The following is a 20,572-nucleotide window of genomic DNA, read 5'->3' on the forward strand; positions in this document are numbered from 1 at the left end:
GAGTGGGATGAGGAAAAGGCAGGGCCATGTCCAGTGTATTCGTGAATTGCATTTTTTTCATGCACTACAGGCCCTATGTACTACTGCTCAGATCGCCAGTCTGTTATACTCTGTGAAAACTACTCCATCCGCCATCCCCTGTGCTGTTACTATTCAGGTTTTGTATGGCGGACATACGTTTTACCAACTATTCCAGTTAACGCCAAAGGGAGTCATCTATATACATGATCTGTTCATTGAGTGGATAATAGATGGTCTTTAGCATTACAGTGTTACATTTAGAAGGTCGACTTTTTATGAAGTGTATTTCCACGGATAGTTTGATTATTTATATTTTTTTTCACTCCTATTATTTGTAATACCCCCTTGGAAGCCAAAAAGTAGCATTTATTTCCCTACGTTGACAAACATCAATCCTAATGAACTTTGGAATTTATTTATTTTGTCTCAGTTTTGTTTTTTGTTTGTTCCTCAGCATCTGTTATGAGGTCAAGACAGCTCTGGCAGTGCTTCTACAGAGCTAGCACAGGCAGCATAAGGGCAAACAGTGTTTTCGTGCATATTCTATCCAATAGCATGATGGATTTTTTAAAAAAATAGGATATCTAGGGTCAAATCCTGATGTCTGGTATACTGGTGTCAATTCGAATTCTAATTGACACCAGTGGAAGTGAGATCAGAACCTACCCTTACAATCTAGAGAGGTCTTCTCCGTTAGATGATACATTTTCAGATATTTCTTTCCAAAGGCCACAGTGTGAGTCTTTGATGCTTAATTTCTGGTATGTGAGAACACTATGCACTATCCTTAATTTATTTATGATTACATAAATTAAGGGATGTATTTCATAGTTATTATGAACACACAAAGTATTGCACACGTAGTACATGCATATTTTAAAATTACCTAATGGCATTAGAGCTGGCATACTCCTCAAAAGTGCTCAAAACTATGTGAGATACAAAAATCTACTCAAACACAAAAACCATAATTTTAACTGGAAGCTTACCAAGATACCACTGATATCAAACCAATTAGCTCAACAATGGGATTCTTAGAGAGGCTGCACTTGCGATCGGCACAGTTTGCTGCCAGGAAATCTGACTTGAATCAGATGAAAGTTTCTAATACTGATTAAGAAAGGAAATCTTAGAGCTGGGTGAACAGCAATAATAATAATAATGATATTTTATTTTAATTCAGCTAGGTCTGGAAAATGTTTGAAAATATGACCCATATGTTTGCGAACCAAGAATAATACAAAACAGAATATACCTTGCATGAGCGAAACATGCCTTTCTGATTATTAGGTTTGATATATTACAGTACAAGTCATTTATGGGTTAACCCCTTGTATGTTATATGATCATCCCTACCTAATTCATGTTATTAAATGGCATAGACACTGTGCACAGGGGAATATGTGTTTGTGTGCTGACAGTTCGGACTTAGGCAAGCCCATTGAACTCAATGGAAACTCCCATTCACATGAAGGAAGTTTGGACTAGTCCCATAGATCAGGGGTTCTCAAACTTCATTGCACTGTGACCTACTTCTGACAACACAAATTACTACACAACCCCCGTGTCCTGTATTACTCTGGATTCTAGAGTCTAGAATCAGGGCTGGCATTAGGGGGTTGTAAGCAGGGCAATTGCCGGTGGCCCCATTCCACGGGAGGCCAAGTTGCTCATGTGTTGGCTTCAGTCCCTGGCAGCGGGGCACAGTCTTCAGCTTCCGCCCCTGGCAGCAGGGAGTCTAACACCAGCCCAGGAGACCCTATTAAAAGAAACTCGCGACCCACAGTTTAAGAACTGCTGCCATAGACTGTAATACTGATACCTCTAACTCACTGTTAATGACTAAAAGTGCCATCTTTGCCCAGACTAGGATTGGTGAAAATCAAAACCACACTTGGCTTATTTTAATAAGAAGGCAGTGGGACAACACCTTAGATATTGGGGAAAATAGAAACTGTAAAAGTTTAATGATCATTTCAAGTACATGCAGCGCGATCCTGGAGAGAAGCATCAAGCAATTAATTGCTCATTAGCCCCAGATTTTCTCTCAGAAGCAGGTGCCGTCTTGCAGGATTATATTCTGTCACACTCCTGTTCAGTGCTAAGAGGATCAGTGCAGAATATTGGCTGCAGTGCCTTTACTATGCTGATGAAAACTAGATCTATATTTCTGTCTCTTCCAATCCATCTGATTTGGTGAGACAATTTATCCAGTGCCTAATGAAGACTAGGGCATATATGAGGGTGGGCTGGTTGAAACACTTTACCAGAAAGACTGAGATAATGGGGCAACAACCAGAAGAAAAGACAAAAATTATATCAGCAATTCCAACTGCTTTCTACCTTCAGGTCCTCTCTACCTTTCAAGCTCTCATCCTCCCTGCTTTGCAATATATGTATATTCCCTTTCCAGCCTTTGCAGTTCCTTCCCATAAAGTCCCCCTGCACACCAATTCCCAAAGATCAAATGGTTATTGGCATATGCATACAAATAGTTTCCCACTCTGGGGCTCCAACCAGTCTAAATGGTTTAATACCTGCTTCTATGTGCTAGTCCACTTTTAAATTCTTCTTGGGGTTTTTTATGTGTTTTTGAGACAAGGGCACACATTTTAGCCTGATTAGATATTTTCAAATGTCTTGACTTTCAGTCCTCAGAAAGAAGTTTTAAAAGTTCAAAGTACATTTTATTTCTTAACATCCTTTAAGTCACCTTAAACATCATAGGTTTGTGTAGCTATGCTGGCCATCTTATTAAATACATATAACACTACGTAGTACGAATAACTGTGATTTCTTTTCAGAAGTTTTAATCTTAAGAGCTTTAATTGCTAAATAAACCATATAAATTGACAGTATTTGCACATTGGACTTGTGGCAATTTATCCAGAAACGAGAGCACAATCCAAAGTGGTTACATCAGTCTTGACCAGTTTCACAGGATTAATCAAAAGCAATTCAGACAAAAGTAAAATAGTCCAGTTTTTAAAAAGAAAAAAACATATTGTACTGTAAATACATAATATAAAATATAATGCAAAATGTTACATACCTGTGACCATAGGGACACCAATATTTTATGCTTAAGTGCACTGTTTCTAATTTAAGCTTCATATCTGAGGTTGGACATACTTCCTGAAACACATCTGAAAAAAATTTTTGGTTAATGAAACTGCCTTTTGAATGGTCAGCCAGCTACAATCTTGTTCCTCGGTCATGATTTATCCAAAACAATATATAAAGATACATCTCGCACACACGCACACACACACCCTCTACCTTTAAAAGAACATTCTTAATGTTGCAAAGTCAAGCACTCAAAAATTAGGACATGCCAGAATTAAGGTTGCCTGCGTAACATTCATTTGGCCTCTTTGTGCATATGCATTATGATCTGATCTTCAATTATATTATCATGTTATTTTTCCACAAAACCCCTGCTTCATTCAATGCACGGGATGGATGGTGCTCACTTAATGAACAGCTATTCAATATATTTTCTCCTCATTGTTCAAGTTGTGGCCCAGGCCTTATTTACTCACCTGAAGACAGAACTAATTTTCCTCATGGATTTTATTAAGGGGCTCATCTTTCTAGTCACTGAGTGCTTCACAATTAATTCTTTGATCTTTAGAACACCCCCATGTAGGGAGGGAGCAGTCCTACCTCATTACAGATAGGAAATGCCTGAATTAAGTTTCCCAAATTTTGAGTGCTTAATTCCACAACCTTAATTATGTTCCTTTTAATGTAGTTTTTGTGTGTAATTTCCTAGATTCTTTAAAAAAAAGCAAAGTGAAAAAACAAATTCCATCGTGTGCCAGCTCCACCACACAGACTTCTGCCATTTAAGTGAATGGACTAACTGATAGCAGTAGTAGGCTGTTGTCCTCTATGTGGACTAGCACTGAAGGGGAATATGAGACTCTTTGCCAGTAGGTTTCACTGATATTTGCTGACAGCAGAAGAATGGTGAGACTCAGGAATTGCACACCACTTTTGGCGGTGTATATTGTGTGTCTATATACTAGACACTTCTGTGAAAAGCACACCATGTCCACACTGAGGTGTGTAGTTATAAGCATCAGCGAAAGGCTCTGGCAGAGGCCAGACAGTGGTGAAAGACTTCAGCAGCTCCCCACTGCTGGATCCTTCCCCTGCAGCAAGGTTGAGACTTTCCCGCTGCCAGAGTCTTTCCCTACAGCAGGGGAATGGCTCTATGAGCAAGGGGGCGGCTCTGCCAGCCTTTCCCTGTTGCTGGGATCTTTCCTTGAATCAGGGACAGGACAAAGCCTTTCCCCGCTGTCGGAGACTTTTCCAGCTAAAAATAGCAACGTAGACAGGGAGACACAGTTTAGGTAAATAGAGAGTCATGTAGAGTATGTGCTTGAGTACATACCCACAACCTTCAGGCATGTCTTTACTCTACTCGCCTAAGCAGTGTCTCACTATCTCCATTGCTATTTATATATGTGCTCAGGGGGTGGGGGGCTACACCGGTACATACAGTACATGCCACCGAAAGAAGCATGAAACATAGACGCATCCCCGCTTCCATTCCAGACTCTGGAGCGGGGTGTACTCTAATGGTACAGTCATTTCTCCTTATTCATGCCCCTCCCCCCAGATAGACCCCTTCTGTCCTGTTTGCCCAATCTGCCCCTGGTCCAGTCCCTGACCTGTCTCTCTTCCCCACCTATGGCTCCTTGGCCCATTCTCCTTGCCTATTCAATCCCACTCTGTACTCTTCAACCTTCCAATCCCAGTCCCAGTCTCCTTTCCCAGCCATCCCCAGTTCCCTCTCCAACTTCTTTTCCTCAGTCTCCTTGCCCAGTCAGCTCCAGTTTCCCCTTTTAGGATCCTTGTCAGGTTTGTCTCTTCCTTCCCCACCCCCATGACCCACTAGCTTCCAGTCCTTGTCTTCTTCCCAGGTCTTCTCATCTAGTATCAATTTCCTTCCCCCCGCACACCCTTCCTGGCTGCTTGCCACAACCTCCCCACTCTCTTTTGCCAGTCAGTCCCAGTTCTCCTTCTTGTCAGCTCTGTCTCCCTTCTCTCCCTCTCAACTCCCATCTCTTCAACCAGTCTGTGTTCCCCACCAGTCAAGTGGCTCCAAGTCCACCACCAACCCTGTTTCCCTTCCTGGATCCAAATCCCAGTCCATGCCCCGCACCCCTGGCTTCTGATCCCACTCTCTTTAACCAAACAGTTCCAGCCTTTCCTCTCCCTGCTCCCGCCTCCAGTGCCAGTCTCTTTGCCTTGCCAGTCAGTTTCTTTCTCAACCCACCATTCAGTCCCAGACTCACCAAACTTCTTGTCCCATCTCCTGCACAGGGTTTGTTCCCTCTGCATTTGAAGAGATTACTTCCTTCTCCAAGCTGCCAGCAAAGGGATCTTTGAGTGTATCCTGCTCTGATTTCTGGTGCCTGGTCCCACCCTGGCCAGGAACAACTATTACAGAGAAAGTCCAAATTCATCCTTTTAGCATTGAGCTGGAGAGAGAATACTTAGTTTTTCTGAGGGATGGCACATGCGCAGTCCAAGAACACATGAGTTGTGAGGGGATGGATTATACTCAGTTGCTCGGTGGAGCTGGTGCATGCACCGACTTGTCAGCATTAGGAACTATGAGAGGATGGAATCTGCTGAGATTTTAGCTGCTAACATCTCAGAAGGGTCTACTGTCTTACAGTTTAGCTGTAATCTGGTTGTGGTGAATGCTATGAGGCCTCACATTGTAACTTCAGTTTCCACAAATGGAGGGTGTAGGGCTTCATCAGATCTTGATCATAGAAAGTGATCTACTTCTATGGCATCATTCTCCTTTTCTACCAATCTCACTGATACCCTTCTGTGGGGTTTAAGGATTCATATGTGAGAAGGAATCAGGTTAGGGGTGTGCCAGCATCACCTCCCACTTGCTGCATGGAACTTCATGGGAGTAAGATAATGCTAACTTATTCAGCATTAGCATACTCACCTTTCTCCTACAGGCTGTTGAATCTTCCATGCTGTTGAATCCATCTCCTTAAAGGGGTATCTGGATAGTGTGACAGGTGGAGGGGTGAGTGGGATTACGAGATGCTAAAGATGGCCCTGGCTTCCAGTGATATCTGTCTAGATCCTGGAGCTGTCTTGTTTTGTGAGATGCAGGCTCCCTATTTCAGTATATAAGCACCTATATGTGAGTACAAGCAAATCTCAACTCCCTAATTCAAAGTCACATCCAAAATACATTAAATCTTGATTTGTACAGAGCTGTTTATTATTGTCAGGTAATTATTGATGTAGGCTGTAGGAAACAAGCTAGTCAAAATGTTGTATTCAGAAATAGCATCTCTTACAGGATCCAAAACTCCCATAGATTTCAATGAGCCTAGAAGTTGGTCCACAGCAATAATTCAGATAAAAGATGTTTTGGAAACTTTTAAAGAACTGAACAAAGTTAACATTGCCTCCCATGAAAACTATAAGGAGACATCTCAGCAGCTAACCTTCTTTCGTTTTCTTTTTTCAGCTAATTAAATCCCATACTGCAGAGTAATCACATGGTGCCAGTTTCTGCTCCCTGTGACACCCTAGCCTGCACCCTGCTGAGGTTGGAATAAGCATGGAATCTGACCAATATTATTTCCTTGTGCTCCTCCATCTGTCTGTCTGTAGCCACAGGTCATTTCTTGTTTTATATTTAGATTGTTAGCTTTTAGAATACAATAGAAATAAATAATAATAATAATTAATAATAAATAAAGCACAAAAGCCCAGCAATGGCATGTGCAAAAACCTTGTTACATTTTGTTCCATTAGAAATAAAAAAATTCAAAAGGCTCAGATAATAATTTAGTTTAGATTCCTTAGCATATTTACTAATTTACTTCTGTTAAAAAAAATCACATTAGCCACTGGGCAAATTCCTTCCGTCCTCACTCAGGCAAGTCTCCCATTGAGATCAGTGGGAATTTTGCCTGATGGACATCATCCCATGAGGTGCTAAGCATCCCTAACTCCTATAGACTTTCTGGGTCCTCTGTAAAGTCTGCAATATTTTTAAATAATACCTCCTGTCACTTCTCCTACTGCTGATTCAGCATATTATAACCCTGTATTAGCTGTGCACATGGTGATTTCAGTTTTACACAGACAACTACAAAGATCAAAATTAAAACTAACAGGTGATAATAATCTGAGTATACATTCTTAGTCAGCTAGAGGTGAGTTCAAATTTTTGAAGATTTACTAGTATGAAGAGCTGTAAATGGCTGTCTTAACAAAAGCGCTCAACAAAACAGCTGAAGCCAAGCTCTTCAGCAGTAAAACCCAACATGGTAATTTAGGTCAGCATCTTGTGTGTGGGACACAGTAGTGGTTTGAACTTTAATATTTGGTTGTTTAGTTTTTTATTTTTTTTTAAAGTAGGGTGATTTTTCTCTTTAAAATGTTGTGAGCAAACTTAGAGCTTATGAAATCAAGGGACTTTTCACTAGCTGGGCCAAATTCTACCTTGAGGCACCTGTTGTATTATTCTCATAGCCCTTGATTCTCAATGCACACAAAGCTCTGGTGAGACATTTTGAATTCAGCAGCACACTGCAGGTAGGCCCCATTACAAGGTGTCTCTTAAGGGGGAGTTGTGTCCACTTTCAATTCTTGCAACCTCCCTCTGCTGTACTTTCTCATGGGGAACCTGCATTTGGATTTACATGAAGGGTAATGATGTGAGAACACCTCTTCCTAAGAGAGAGATGCTGCCAGAGGAGAAAGGAAGATGAGACAACACTGTGTAGGGGCAGCACACTATGAGGATGGAACTTTCTTCCTCCATGGATCGGTCTTCAGAGCATGGAAGCTGCACCAGGTGACCCCTCCATTGTCCCCAGAGACCTCTCCTTTCATGGAAACATTTGTTTTTCTCTAGTGTGTTTTACCATGGAGGGTAGGATATAACACATGGTGCTAATTAGGGTGTGATGGCTGCCAGCTTGGCTGACGCACCAGAGACTGAACTAGGGGATTCCACTGTTAAAAGCATGAACTGCTCAAGCTTGAACTAAAGCTCCCTTGCAGGTACTATAACAAACTCATAACCTCTGTGTATCAGGCACCAAGGTGGGGACCTGAAACACATGCTATCCATTGGGTTGCAACAGCATAAGAAGTAAGTGTAATGCAACCCATTATTTCAAACACTGCTTTTCAGAGTAAAGTCCATGGAATCATTCCTGGTGGCCCATAGAATGAAGTTGTTTGAGAGCTAAACAATGGAAGGACTGGGGTGTTTGAAAGGAAGATGACTCTGTGAGCGGCTGTCTTTCAAGAAGGAGCCTGCAGAAGGAGAATCTCTGATTTGATACAATGAACAATGTTACTGGAGGGAGGGTGATCATAGGCCAAATTCAAGTAAAAAACTCATTTCACCACAATGTGCACCGGCCTAATGTGGATGATACCCATTTCTTTAATATATATTTCAAACAATTATTAGAGCTTCTGGGTATTGTAACTTAGGCATTGTAACTTTGTTCCTTTCTTGGGTGGTTAGAACTTCTAAAAGAACATACACAAATGGTTTCAAACATCACAAGACATTTTTCTGAAATTCTGATTTAGGACCTGACCCAAAGCCCATTGAAGTCACGGAAAGACTCTCATTGGCTTATATGGCTTTTGATCAGACCCCATGTGGATGGCTGCTATATACTATACCACAGTATTACTGCACAGTCACACTTTCTACCACTCTTCCTTGGAAGAATGGAGAGAAACTACTTTGCATTATGGGATTTTATTCTTCTTAATTTTGTGTAGCATTGAGGTACCATGTTGTTAGGCACTAAAATAAAGTAATAAATTGACAGACCTATAGGTAGGTAGAGTATATCTATCTCCCAGTGTCTCAGAAGTTCCTTAGGCCTATATTACAGATGATGAAACATTATTGTTTTGAACTGTGATCATGTAACAGCTTGTTTATATGACAAGAAGCATGTGTTTGAACCCACAATCCTTTATTTATTAATATTTCACATTAATGTTTTTCTTTAAAAATAATCCCCCACAGCTTCTAAAATGTTCCATGTCTGGGAACAGGCCAAGGAAGATGTTGGTCCCAATTGCTCTGTGCACTGGGCTAGAGAGGAAAAACACTGTGCAGAGAGGAGTGTGCCTTCAGGGGGCAAGACATAGTATATAGATTTTTTTTTTTCTCCCCTCCTCTAGTTTTTTGTTTTGCCTGTTACCTGTGGGTGTGGCCAGGTCACAGTCATCAAATAAACAAACAAAAAACCCCACAAAACCTGTTTTTAAAATGATTTCAATATGTAGATAAATAAACCTTCTACTCCAGGAATGGTTGGAGCCTGGTGGTAGGAGCTGGAGGAATTGGATAATTTGCATTTACAGCTGGCTCTGTATTTTTAAATGCAACCTACTTCACAGTGTTTTCTAAACAACAGTACCTAAGGAATTTTAGAAAAATAATGAGGCATTGTTGAGCCAACCATGGAAGTGAGCTCAGTGTTCCTGGGGCTAAAAATTCTGTTTGTAATTCTGCCTGGAATCGTTTCTCGGTGGGAAGCTGAATTGAGGAGAATATCTAATAGAAGAGAAAAATAAGGAAAGGAAGTGCATGGAATTGTAAAAGTGAAATAGCAGAAGTTTTAAATACTGTGGTACAGAGAATCTATTGGTACTGAAATGTTACTTAAGTGCCTATGAAGTGAATAACAGTGATGGAAATTAACTGTTCCCTGCAAAAATGAGAGACAGAGAGAAATTTCAGGGGGTGGGAGGAGAAATCAGGAAATAAGATATAGTATAAAAGTTTAATATTTTTATTATCTGCATTTGTGTAGGGCCCACAATGTGCTAAGGGCTGTCCACATTCACAGTCCCTGTTCTGAAGGGTTTACGATTTAAGATCCCAATCCTGAAATCAGCTCTGCTTGAGCAGACTCTTCTGACGTTGATGGGTCTCTGTGCAGTGGCATAAGGGTCTATTGTTTGGGAAATGAAACTGTTGACATTGTACAAGCCAGTTAATAATTTGTCTAATCTGATAGGCCCCAACTGAGCCAGGCAGTAAGGATATACTTAAGTGAATAAGCTTTACATGTGTACTTAAGGTCGAGCAGGTACTGAAATGCTTTGCTGGGTAGGAACACAGAGCTTAATCGAGGTCCTAGAAATGTAGAGTCTTGATGAGAGATGGGCATGTGCCTCAATTATTTGGAAGCATTTTTAGAAGGTTCCTTTAGAACAATTTTTAAATGTATGGCCTGCAAAGCTACTAAAATCTTCATTTTCTTCTGGGAAACTGAGGATAATTATTTCATTGTTCCTGAAAACGTACTGTTTGGCTAGATACAATAAAGCATATTTTGTGCCGCAGCTTGCCAGGGACTTAACTTTGCCAAACTTCTGTCTCCTCTTTGCTAGTTTGTTCCTAAAATCTTGGAAGAAGTAAATCTAGTAGTGTTTGTACTATGCTTGATGTCTGTGTGGCCTTTGGGCAGCTTCAAGTCCGTTTCCTTTCCTCTGAAATTAAAACAAAATTATACAATAATAGCCAAGTTTCCCTCATGATTTGGTTTGCCAGCAGGGTTTTTGTATACACATACAGTTATGGGTTGTCTGGGGAAACAAGTGTCACTTTTTTCCCTCATAAAATTTTGAACAAAGGTAATATTATTTTTAAGGCTGATAGAAAAACAGGAAAATAAATTAGCAAAAAAAGCCCCCGCCCCTTTATTTTTGTCAACATCCAGTAAATTTCAGCTCCCCCAGCCCCATTTTCAACCTCATGATGGGCTCCAAATGTTTTCTAGTAGTTGAGCATTGATTTTCTATTGTCAGTGTTTGTTTTTTTTCTGGTAAAAATCAATTTTCTTTTGTGATTTATTTTCAAATACCAAGTTTCCTATATTATCCCCTGCAGAGCAGATGCTAAATTCAGCAGCTAAGGACCATGGGGTAGGACCAGTCTTTCTGCAAGGCTTCTGTTCGTTGAGACAACTTTTATTGGCTATTCTAACTTCCCATGCACCTTCTCTTCACCAGCCATTTTCCCTCAAATTTCACTCTACGGATTACCCCATTGCAATTCTATGAATGGCACAAATGGTGTGACCTCTTGTGCACACCCGGCACTATCTAAAGCCAGTTTTTTAAGCCTCTTGGCGCAGGGACCATCTGTCTGTTCTGTGTTTGTACAGCATTTAGCTCAATGTGGTCATAGTCTATTATCAGGGCCGGCTCTAGGCACCAGCAAAACAAGCTGGTGCTTGGGGCAGCACATTTTTAGGGGCAGCATTCTGGCGCCGGCCATGCTGCTCCTAAAAATGTGCCCCGGCCGCCCTAACTCACCTCCGCTGCTGCCGCTCGCGCGCCGCTGCTCGCCCTCCCTTCCAGGCTCTCAAACTGGAGGGAGGGGGAGATCCCGAGCGGCCACGGCCCGCGAAACAGCTGTTTCGCGCGCCGCGGCCGCTCGGGATCTCCCCCCCCCCCCAGGTTTGAGAGCCTGGGAGGGAGGGCGAGCAGCGGCGCGCGCATCAGCTGTTTCGCACGCCGTGGCTGCTCGGGATCTCCCCCCCCCAGGTTTGAGAGCCTGGGAGGGACGGGGAGACCCCGAGTGGCCGCAGCGCATGCACTGCTTCTCCCTCCCCCTCCCTCCCTCCTAGGCTTGAGAGCCTGGGGGGAGGAGGCAGGGCTGGGGATTTGGGGAAGGGGCGGAGTTGAGGCGGGGCCAGGGGTGGGGTAAGAAAAAAGGGGGGGGGCACCAAAATTGTTTTTGCTTGGGGCGGCAAAAATCCTAGAGCCAGCCCTGTCTATTATTATGCCCCCTAGGTGCTACAGCAATACAAATATATAATAATAATAATAATTAATAATAGACTTGCTGTGAACTCAGTAGGAATGATCTTTGAAGTGACACCCTTTCAAGGTTTGCATCTGCATTTTATTGTGAGAGCTGATAAGATCACAACCAAAGGGGATATGACTTCAGACTATCAAAAGGCATATTCAGTATAGAGTTAGTGTTGATGATAATTTGGAACTAGTGTTATGAGATGAACTCAGTGACAGCTTTTCCAGCCTTTCTGTCAACATTTTTACCAACTTTATAAATGATAATAAATTAATGGAGATATCCTATCTCCTAGAACTGGAAGGGACCTTGAAAGGTCATCGAGTCCAGCCCCCTGCCTCCACTAGCAGGACCAAGTGCTGATTTTGCCCCAGATCCCTAATTGGCCCCCTCAAGGGTTGAACTCACAACCCTGGATTTAGCAGGCCAATGCTCAAACCACTGCAGATTCTCTGATCCAAGATGTTGAAAAGCTAACTGCTACTAAAGTACTTTGCTGCTTCTAAAATTTCCTAAACTTCTTTCAAGTCCCATATGTTGCCAACTCTGGTTGATGCCCCTATAGCATTGTATAATTTATTTAAGTTATTACTACACCAAAAAAACCTTTAAGGTGAGTTTGAGATTGCAGTAGCATATCAATGTTTTGAATCCATGTCATTTTTGAAGAACTAATTATATTGTATTATATTTATTACAGCAGCAAGATTGGGATCCCTTTGTACAAATGCATATGAAGAGTCACTTTCTGCTCCAAAGGTCTTAACATCTAAAGAGAAAAGACAAAGAAATGGTGGGAGCAGAAACAGAGGTGAAGTGACTTGCCCAAATTACCCAGGAGTTGAGCTGGAAATAGAACATAGGTCTCCTGATTCCCAGGTCAGTACCCTATCCATGGACCATGCTGCTTCCTCTCTAAAGTGTTATCTCTAGGAGAATGATAGTTAAAATAAAAATCAAATATTAGAACAGGAAATTCCAAATTAAGGTTAAACCTAAAAGAACACCGAGGCTCCCATACTGCAAGTTGTAGCTGGTTTATCAGGACTTCCCCAAAAGCCTTAGGATGCTCATCAAGGCCCCTGTGCACCACCAAACATGGTTCATTGACTTCCCCTGTAAAGCTCATAGTCCCCTCTGTGAGCCTTGGAGGCATATGGCTCAAAAGCCTAGTTAGGCTCATTTGGAAGTGTACCCAGAGCCTTGCTGGGCTCTTCGGGCTTCTCCCTGACAAACTAAATTAGTTTTATTGACAAATAAAAAACTTCTGGTGACTCAGGCCCCAAACAGTTTAAAAGTTCATAGGTGGGAAAGGGATCCCCAATGAGCCAGCTAAGGTCAATTGGGGGATTCTTGTATCCCACAGCTCTCAGAAGGCCCTCAGGAAGATACTTCCTGATCCCCATTCCCCAGTCCTAACCCCTGCAGCCTCTCTCCAATGCTACAGCTTCCTTTAGGCCTGTTGGAACAGGGCTCCTTTTCTATGGACTTCAAGATGACAATAGGAGGGGAACTAGATGAAAACAGGGAAGAGCAACAGTGGGTCCTTAGGAGAGATTTGAAATGCAAAGAGGGTTTCATTTTTTTTTTTTTTATATGAAATCACATTGTTACTTAGAGCTGGTCAAAAAAATTCCCACAGAACAGTTTTCCATCGGAACATGCAGTTTTGCAAGAATGTTTTGATTTTGATTTCACACAGAATGGAAATTCTGGTTGCTAACCACCTCTACCATTACTTTTTTTCCCTTTCTGTTTGTTTACGATGTAGTAAAAATGCAGGCAGTTTGCAGGATGAGGGAAGTATGTTCTAGAGACAAGCGTCCACAATCTTACCTCAATTAAATCTGCATATATCCAGGGTAACACCATTTACATCAGGTGGTGACACTGGATGCTCACTGCCGAAAGTTAGAACAGTATCTCCCCTGGTCAGTCAGGTTTTTTTCTATATAAATCTCTTCATTAATGTTATGATTAAGAGAACACACTTAGAGAAAAAGGCCTAACTCCTATTTTTCAAAAGTGACTTTGGCACACAGAAGCCTAAGTTCCATTGACTTTCAATTATAATTATGAGCATAATTAGAGGTGGGCAAAAATTTTTTACTGAAAATTTTGTTGATGAAAAATGCAGATTTGGTGACACTGAAACATTTCATGGATATATGTTGATTTTGGTGAATTGTTTCAGTTGGATAAAAACTTAAATTCCAAAAATTTGAAATGTTTAATTTCAGCATTTTTTGAATAAAAAGTTTCATTTTTTTTATTTGAAATGACTTCTCATTTTGAAATTTCCTTTAATTTAATTTTAAAAATAAATAATTAAAACATGCTCAAAATCTAAATGAAGCATTTTATTTTGGGTTGATCAAAATGTTTCATTCAACCCAAACTAATTGCTTTTGACTTTTTGATTTGCCAAATTTTTAAAAAATATTGTTGGTTAAACCCCAATTTTTTTGAATTGCCAGCAAACTGAAAAATCTATTATTTGCATAGCTCTACTCCTAAATCACTTAGATACTTCTGAAATTTAACCCACTGTCTATAGACCAGATATTTATGTGTTATATGGGATAGGGGATATGACATAGGGAATGATCAAAATAAATGAAAATACCACATGTTAACAATAATTACTAATGGTAACTGAAATGTATGATAACAGAACCAATTCACCTTTATTTTGTTGAAATATAAAGCTCAGGGTGAAGATTTTACTCCGATGACTCTCTGGTATGATACACTACAGTGTTTCAAAGCTGGTGACAGACGCTTCCTGTGTTCTCTATTTAATTATACTGTTCCCTAAAATTATGATCCACAGACAAGCTGTAGGAAAGTGAAATGAGTGTATTAACCATTTCCTGGGAGGCATGGTTGACTGCAACTCCCAGCCTGTTTTTTTCTCTTTGAGCTTTATAGTGTTGCTTTAACTCATCTTCAATAACTGCCTTTTGTTTTGGTGTGGCATAGGATAATCTTGATATATGCAGGTTGAACCAAGAACGAAAAGATATTGGGGTAAAAAGGACTTTAAAAATTCCTGTATCTTTAAAGAAATCTGACAATAACAAATAACTTATTTTAAGGGAAAGTAAATACTTTAAAAAGGTCAGTTATGCATATTGTATAATCCAGAGAGAGTGGGTGAGTAACATATTGATTATTAAAGATACCTTATTTTTTTGTTCACTGTAAGTTTGAGTTTTCTGTTTTTTTGCTATAGGACAAGTAAGGTACAGATGGGGTTGTGGCTGGAAAGTCTAACTCATGAGTCATACAAATGGGTAAACGGAGGTACAAAGAAACCAAATCATTTGCTCAAAGTCACACAGTGAGTCAATGGGAAAGTGTGGGAATAGAGCCTGAGAGTCCTGACTTCCACTCTGACTGCTAGACAGTGCTGCCACCAGGCAAGGATTTAGACTTGTCACAATGTCAGCCTGACATCTTTTTATAATCAAATTCCCCTTTAAAACAAAATCTCCTGGAAACCTTTCCAGAGCAAACTTTTCCATATTCAGTCCAGTTCTCATGTTGAAACAGAGTGTTGTTTTGGTGGCAAATCAGACTGTTGGCTAGTGTTGATGGCTGTACCGCTATGGGCACAAAACATCTGGAAGCTGTAAATCCAGAGGGGGAAAAAATATCTCCTCTTGTCCTATGTAATTAAAAGCTCTTAAAATTTTACAAGATAGCTTGTTTTCCAATTGGGCATTCATTCCCTGGAAGCAAAACCTTTTTTATGCTTTTTTATATCACAGTGAGGTAGTGTTTAAGTGACAATAATCCTTTTCCATTCATTCCTCTCCTTTGAATGTCCTTTTCACCAAATATCTTAAACTATACATTTTTATCATCATGATAGTTACTTTGGTTTATCATAAACTCCATTTGTTGTTTAATCGCTGCCTCTAATCTTGGAAGACTGGGTTCCCAAAGCCCCTAGAACAGGGGTAGGCAACCTATGGCACGCGTGCCAAAGGCGGCACGTAAGCTGATTGTTAGTGGCACTCACACTGCCCGGGTCCTGGCCACCAGTCCAAGGGACTCTGCATTTTAATTTAATTTTAAATGAAGCTTCTTAAACATTTTAAAAACCTTATTTACTTTACATACAACAATAGTTTAGTTATATATTATAGACTTATAGAAAGAGACCTTCTAAAAATGTTAAAATGTATTACTGGCATTTGAACCTTAAATTAGAGTGAATAAATAAAGACTCGGCACACCACTTTTGAAAGGTTGCCGACCCCTGGCCTAGAACATGTTGATCCTTGCCACATCATTTTCAGTGAAAGATGTAATAGTTTATGGATGGGACTTGTAAAGCAACCACAAATTTGGATGCAAACATAACATTATATGGGTGGAAATACTGTGCCAGTGTTGGCTATTTTCTTTTTTTATAAGCTGGTCTTAAGAAAACTTGGGTGATTGATAGTCCTTTAATGCTCTAAACACTGACCAGCAAAAACCATAAGGCTTGTATTATTTCCATTAGCAAGCTGGCATTAGTAAAAAGTAAAAACCCAAGGTACAGTAGTAAACAAGGTTGTCAAAATATTGGAAAATTTTTAAAGACCAGATCTATATCAATAAAGGGGAGGGCACCTGGGCCCTAAGCATAGGTGACTCTGGAATCCCACAGATCTCTTGGGATCCACCTGGTATGGGAGTGAGCCTCATGGACTATTCTTTAAGGACATGGGCCCTGCCCCAACCCCATTCCAAAGGATGCTGCTGTTGTTGTTTTGTCCTATGATAATCATACGAGGCCATAAAGTTTGAGAGTGAATTCAGCAACCTGTACAGGGTCTTTTGTAAGGGCATGATATAAGGGGTCCAATCTGAAAAACTTCACTTTCCTTACAATGCTACATTCAAAAGCATGGGGAGGTGACTGCTTCCCACACATCTTGCCCAGTGGATATATCTGAGTCTATCTCTATTGATTTTCATTTCTGCAGTGTGTCCCATTCATGGTCTTGTGATAGTGGATGTTGTTTTCTGAGAAGCTTTAGATCTTTAACCTTTTGTCTATTTATTTCAGCTGATATTTCCCATGATAGGATGTTAATACATCAACTATTGTCATTCCAATATGAGCTGTCGATCTTCCAATTTTGGCTAGATCATCTGCTACCTCACTCCCGTATACACTAATGTGTGATGGAATCCACTAAAAAGTCAGTTTATTGCCTCGCTTTACAACCCTCTATTTCTGCTCTTCTTATTTCTTGCAATGCAGTGAAAACAGCTTTCAGTCTGTCTGGCTGGATCAGGGAGGAACTCTTCAGAGGATCCTTGTGTAGATTTCCTCCCCAAAATCTCTCTTGGACAGGTGTTTCCACATGAGGGTGATCCAGCCATGGGCTTGCATCCTTGACCGCATAGCTGACCAAATATTCTATTGAGCCTATTGATGCAACTCAAATGTTGCATCTGTATATGAGTATGGTTCATATCTGGATGCAGTAGTCAAGTGCTACAGGGCCAATTTGACTGCAAAGAGATGCCCCTAAAGAATCTAAGCAGCATCAACACAGAACTCCACCTCTGAAGCTGCTCAAGGCATTTGGTTTGGGATGGGAGAGAGTAAAGGAGAAGGGCTTAGTAACATCGTCCTTTGAAATTGAAGAACAGAAGCAGGAAAAGAGGGTTTTGATGGTGTAAGTGAGAATTCTGGGGGCTCTATAGCCCAGTGGGGGGCTCTGCAGGGATATGCTGCCTAGTAGGGTGCTACTGCTTCTCATCATCATTATCATGTTCCCATTACGCCTCTGGCGTTTAGGGCAGCGACAAAGCTCCTCCACTCCTGTCTGTTTCTGGTAAGTCTTTCAATGGTTCCCCAGTTGTGTCCCAGGTTTTTCAACAGCACCCCACAATAGTTTCAATGCTTAACAAACTCTGTGCCCCTTTTCCTTGTCAGCCCCTGCACTTTTCTTCAGGGAAACCCCTAATCCAAGGCTGCTTTTGGAGACCGCGTAGGCTGGAAAATTGAGCCAGGGCATCCAGCTTCCTTTTGTGCAGCTGCTCTGCAATACAAAGGCCATGTTTACACTAGGGCACTACAGTGGCATAGCTTCAGCACTGTAGCTATACCACTGTAAGCTGGTAATGTAGACTCAGACTCCAGCAACAGAGGGGTTTTTCCATCACTGTAGGAACTCCACCTCCCCGAGCGATGGCACGAGATCGACGGAATCATTCTTCCATTGAGCTAGCTGCATCTATGCCAGGGTTTAGGTTGGCATAGCTATAGCACTCAGCATTGTGGATTTTTCACACGCTATCTCAACCTACATTTTCATTGTAGACCAGGCCAAAGGAACATCAGAACGATTTTAATAGATTTATAATCGATTTAAAATGAGGAGGCTTTAAACCACACACTACCTCTTAATGACTCTCTGGGTGTGATGTCTTCATGGCTTCTTTAACTCCCTCTGTGCAGTATTTCAGTGGTGCTTATGCTTCAGTGACTGCTCCGAGGCAAACCATTTGCACCTTTCACTATTACACTGTAATAATTGTGTCATCACATGAATGGTTTACAAAAGTGGTTCACCAGTCATCACCTATCCTGAATTTCTTGGGACTGGGATATCTTTGCTACTGAGTTAACTCAGGTGCTTAGCACCAGGGCCTGACCATCTTTGTTTGCCTAGCCCAGGTGGAGCAGCCACAATGCATAGCCATACCCAAGTTACTGTCCTCACTGGTGCTGCTCTTACCCATGTGTGATGCTAAAACTTCTCGGGGCATAGTCCGTGTTCTTTGTGCTGTGGTAAGCTGAGCTGCCTGATTCTTTCCCAATGAATTATGGGACAACTTATCTGTCCTTCTGGGCACATAGATGGAGTTGTGGGAAGGCATTCGAGGACTTTGAGCATTGGATTGGTTTAGTCTGTGCGCTCGCTGCAAAGTGCGATGTATTGGCCACCTCGGTGAAAGAAGTAAATGAGCTTTAGCCTGCAGCCCCATACAGGCTGGATTAGTCTGGGTTGAAAGCACCACTGAACTCAGATGAGAGGTTTTTGTATGTGACCAGAAGGGACATTAGGAGCAACACCGAGTAAGAGCTTGAGTTAACTCTCCAGTGAAGATGTGACACAAGAGGCTTCTGGAACAGCTGGCTGTGTAAGACTTGTGATGAGTATGTTTATCCAGAGTATATCATCACTTTCTAAAACATGTATTCATTTTGTTCTATTTTTAATTGTGTTAATTTTAATTAGGAGCAGGATTCATTGTGTTGTCATTCTTCAAAAAATGTGAAATTCAGCTATATATGCAGGATTAAAGGTATCTGTATTTATTCAGAGATTTAAGAACAATCAGAGTGGATTAATATTTGTGTAGGGAATAAGGAATAGCATTAGAAATTAACTAAAAATGTTTAAGGATTTTTTATAGGTCATTTTAGCTGAATCACACTGAAGTAATGAACTATGAAGACCCAGGTTTTAATGTAAATCTGGAGCATTTGGGTATTTACATTTTGTCCCACCTGAATATTTATTTATTCATTCGTTCCCCCCATTTTTGAAATACTTACACCTGCCTTTTATCCATACCAGAATATTCCTATTCTTGATTTTCAGTGGTAGGGGATTTGATGATATTCAGAAGACTTACTCAGAGTCAACTGCTATTTCAAACTTTGCATCAAATAATTACTGAATTTTTAAGACCATGTGATTTTTGCCTCTTTCACTTGGGTATGCCTGATGCTACAATATTTTCCAAAATTTAAAAAGGAAAAAAAATTCCTAGTGTGCCACAAACCTGTCATGAATACAACTGGTACTAACATAAATTGTTGCCAATTGTCCTTGAGCAAGGCCACCCAGAGGATTCAGGGGGCCTGGGGCAAAGCCATTTCGGGGGCCCCTTCCATAAAAAAAGTTGCAATACTATAGTAACATGTATTTAGAAATGTAAAAAATAACCAGTGAAATACATTCAAAAATTAATTTTTAGTAATTTGAAAATACACTAAATACATTATTTAAAAACATTAAATGCTTTAATGGTATGTATACATTTGCAATTACATAATGGGCTGTCGCTGGGTGATGGTTGGTGCCAATGGGCTGTCACTGCCTGGGGGTGGCACTACTGTTGCCCAGGGCTGGATGGGGAGACACCAAGGACAATTAAAACTCATGGGAGATGGGAGAGATTCCAGAAGATTGGAAAAGGGCAAATATAGTGCCCCTCTATAAAAAGGGAAATAAAAACAACCCAGGAAACTACAGACCAGTTAGTTTAACTTCTGTGCCAGGGAAGATAATGGAGCAAGTAATTAAGGAAATCATCTGCAAACACTTGGAAGATGGTAAGGTGATAGGGAATAGCCAGCATGGATTTGTAAAGAACAAATCATGTCAAACCAATCTGATAGCTTTCTTTGATAGGATAACAAGCCTTGTGGATAAGGGAGAAGCCGTGGAAGTGCTATACCTAGACTTTAGTAAGGCATTTGATACGGTCTCGCATTGATAAACTAGGCAAATACAATTTAGATGGGGCTACTATCAGGTGGGTGCATAACTGGCTGGATAACCATACTCAGTTGTTATTAATGGTTCCCAATCCTGCTGGAAAGGCATAACAAATGGGGTACCGCAGGGGTCTGTTTTGGGACCAGCTCTGTTCAATATCTTCATT

The 20,572-nt window shown here is 40.9% G+C and overlaps 1 protein-coding gene across 2 annotated transcripts in view; it reads left to right on the plus strand.

Moving 5' to 3' along the window:
* The window catches only part of LOC128838359 (uncharacterized), a 164,160-nt gene that overhangs the window by 87,540 nt on the left and 56,048 nt on the right, over positions 1 to 20,572 (plus strand). For both annotated transcript variants that reach the window (XM_054030480.1, XM_054030481.1), the window contains one exon: positions 12,585 to 12,763. In XM_054030480.1, coding sequence (XP_053886455.1) covers positions 12,585 to 12,763 — 179 coding nt within the window. The remainder of the gene's footprint in view (positions 1 to 12,584; positions 12,764 to 20,572) is intronic.

Source organism: Malaclemys terrapin, chromosome 5 (genome assembly GCF_027887155.1).
Source record: "Malaclemys terrapin pileata isolate rMalTer1 chromosome 5, rMalTer1.hap1, whole genome shotgun sequence".
Lineage (NCBI taxonomy): Eukaryota > Metazoa > Chordata > Testudines > Emydidae > Malaclemys > Malaclemys terrapin.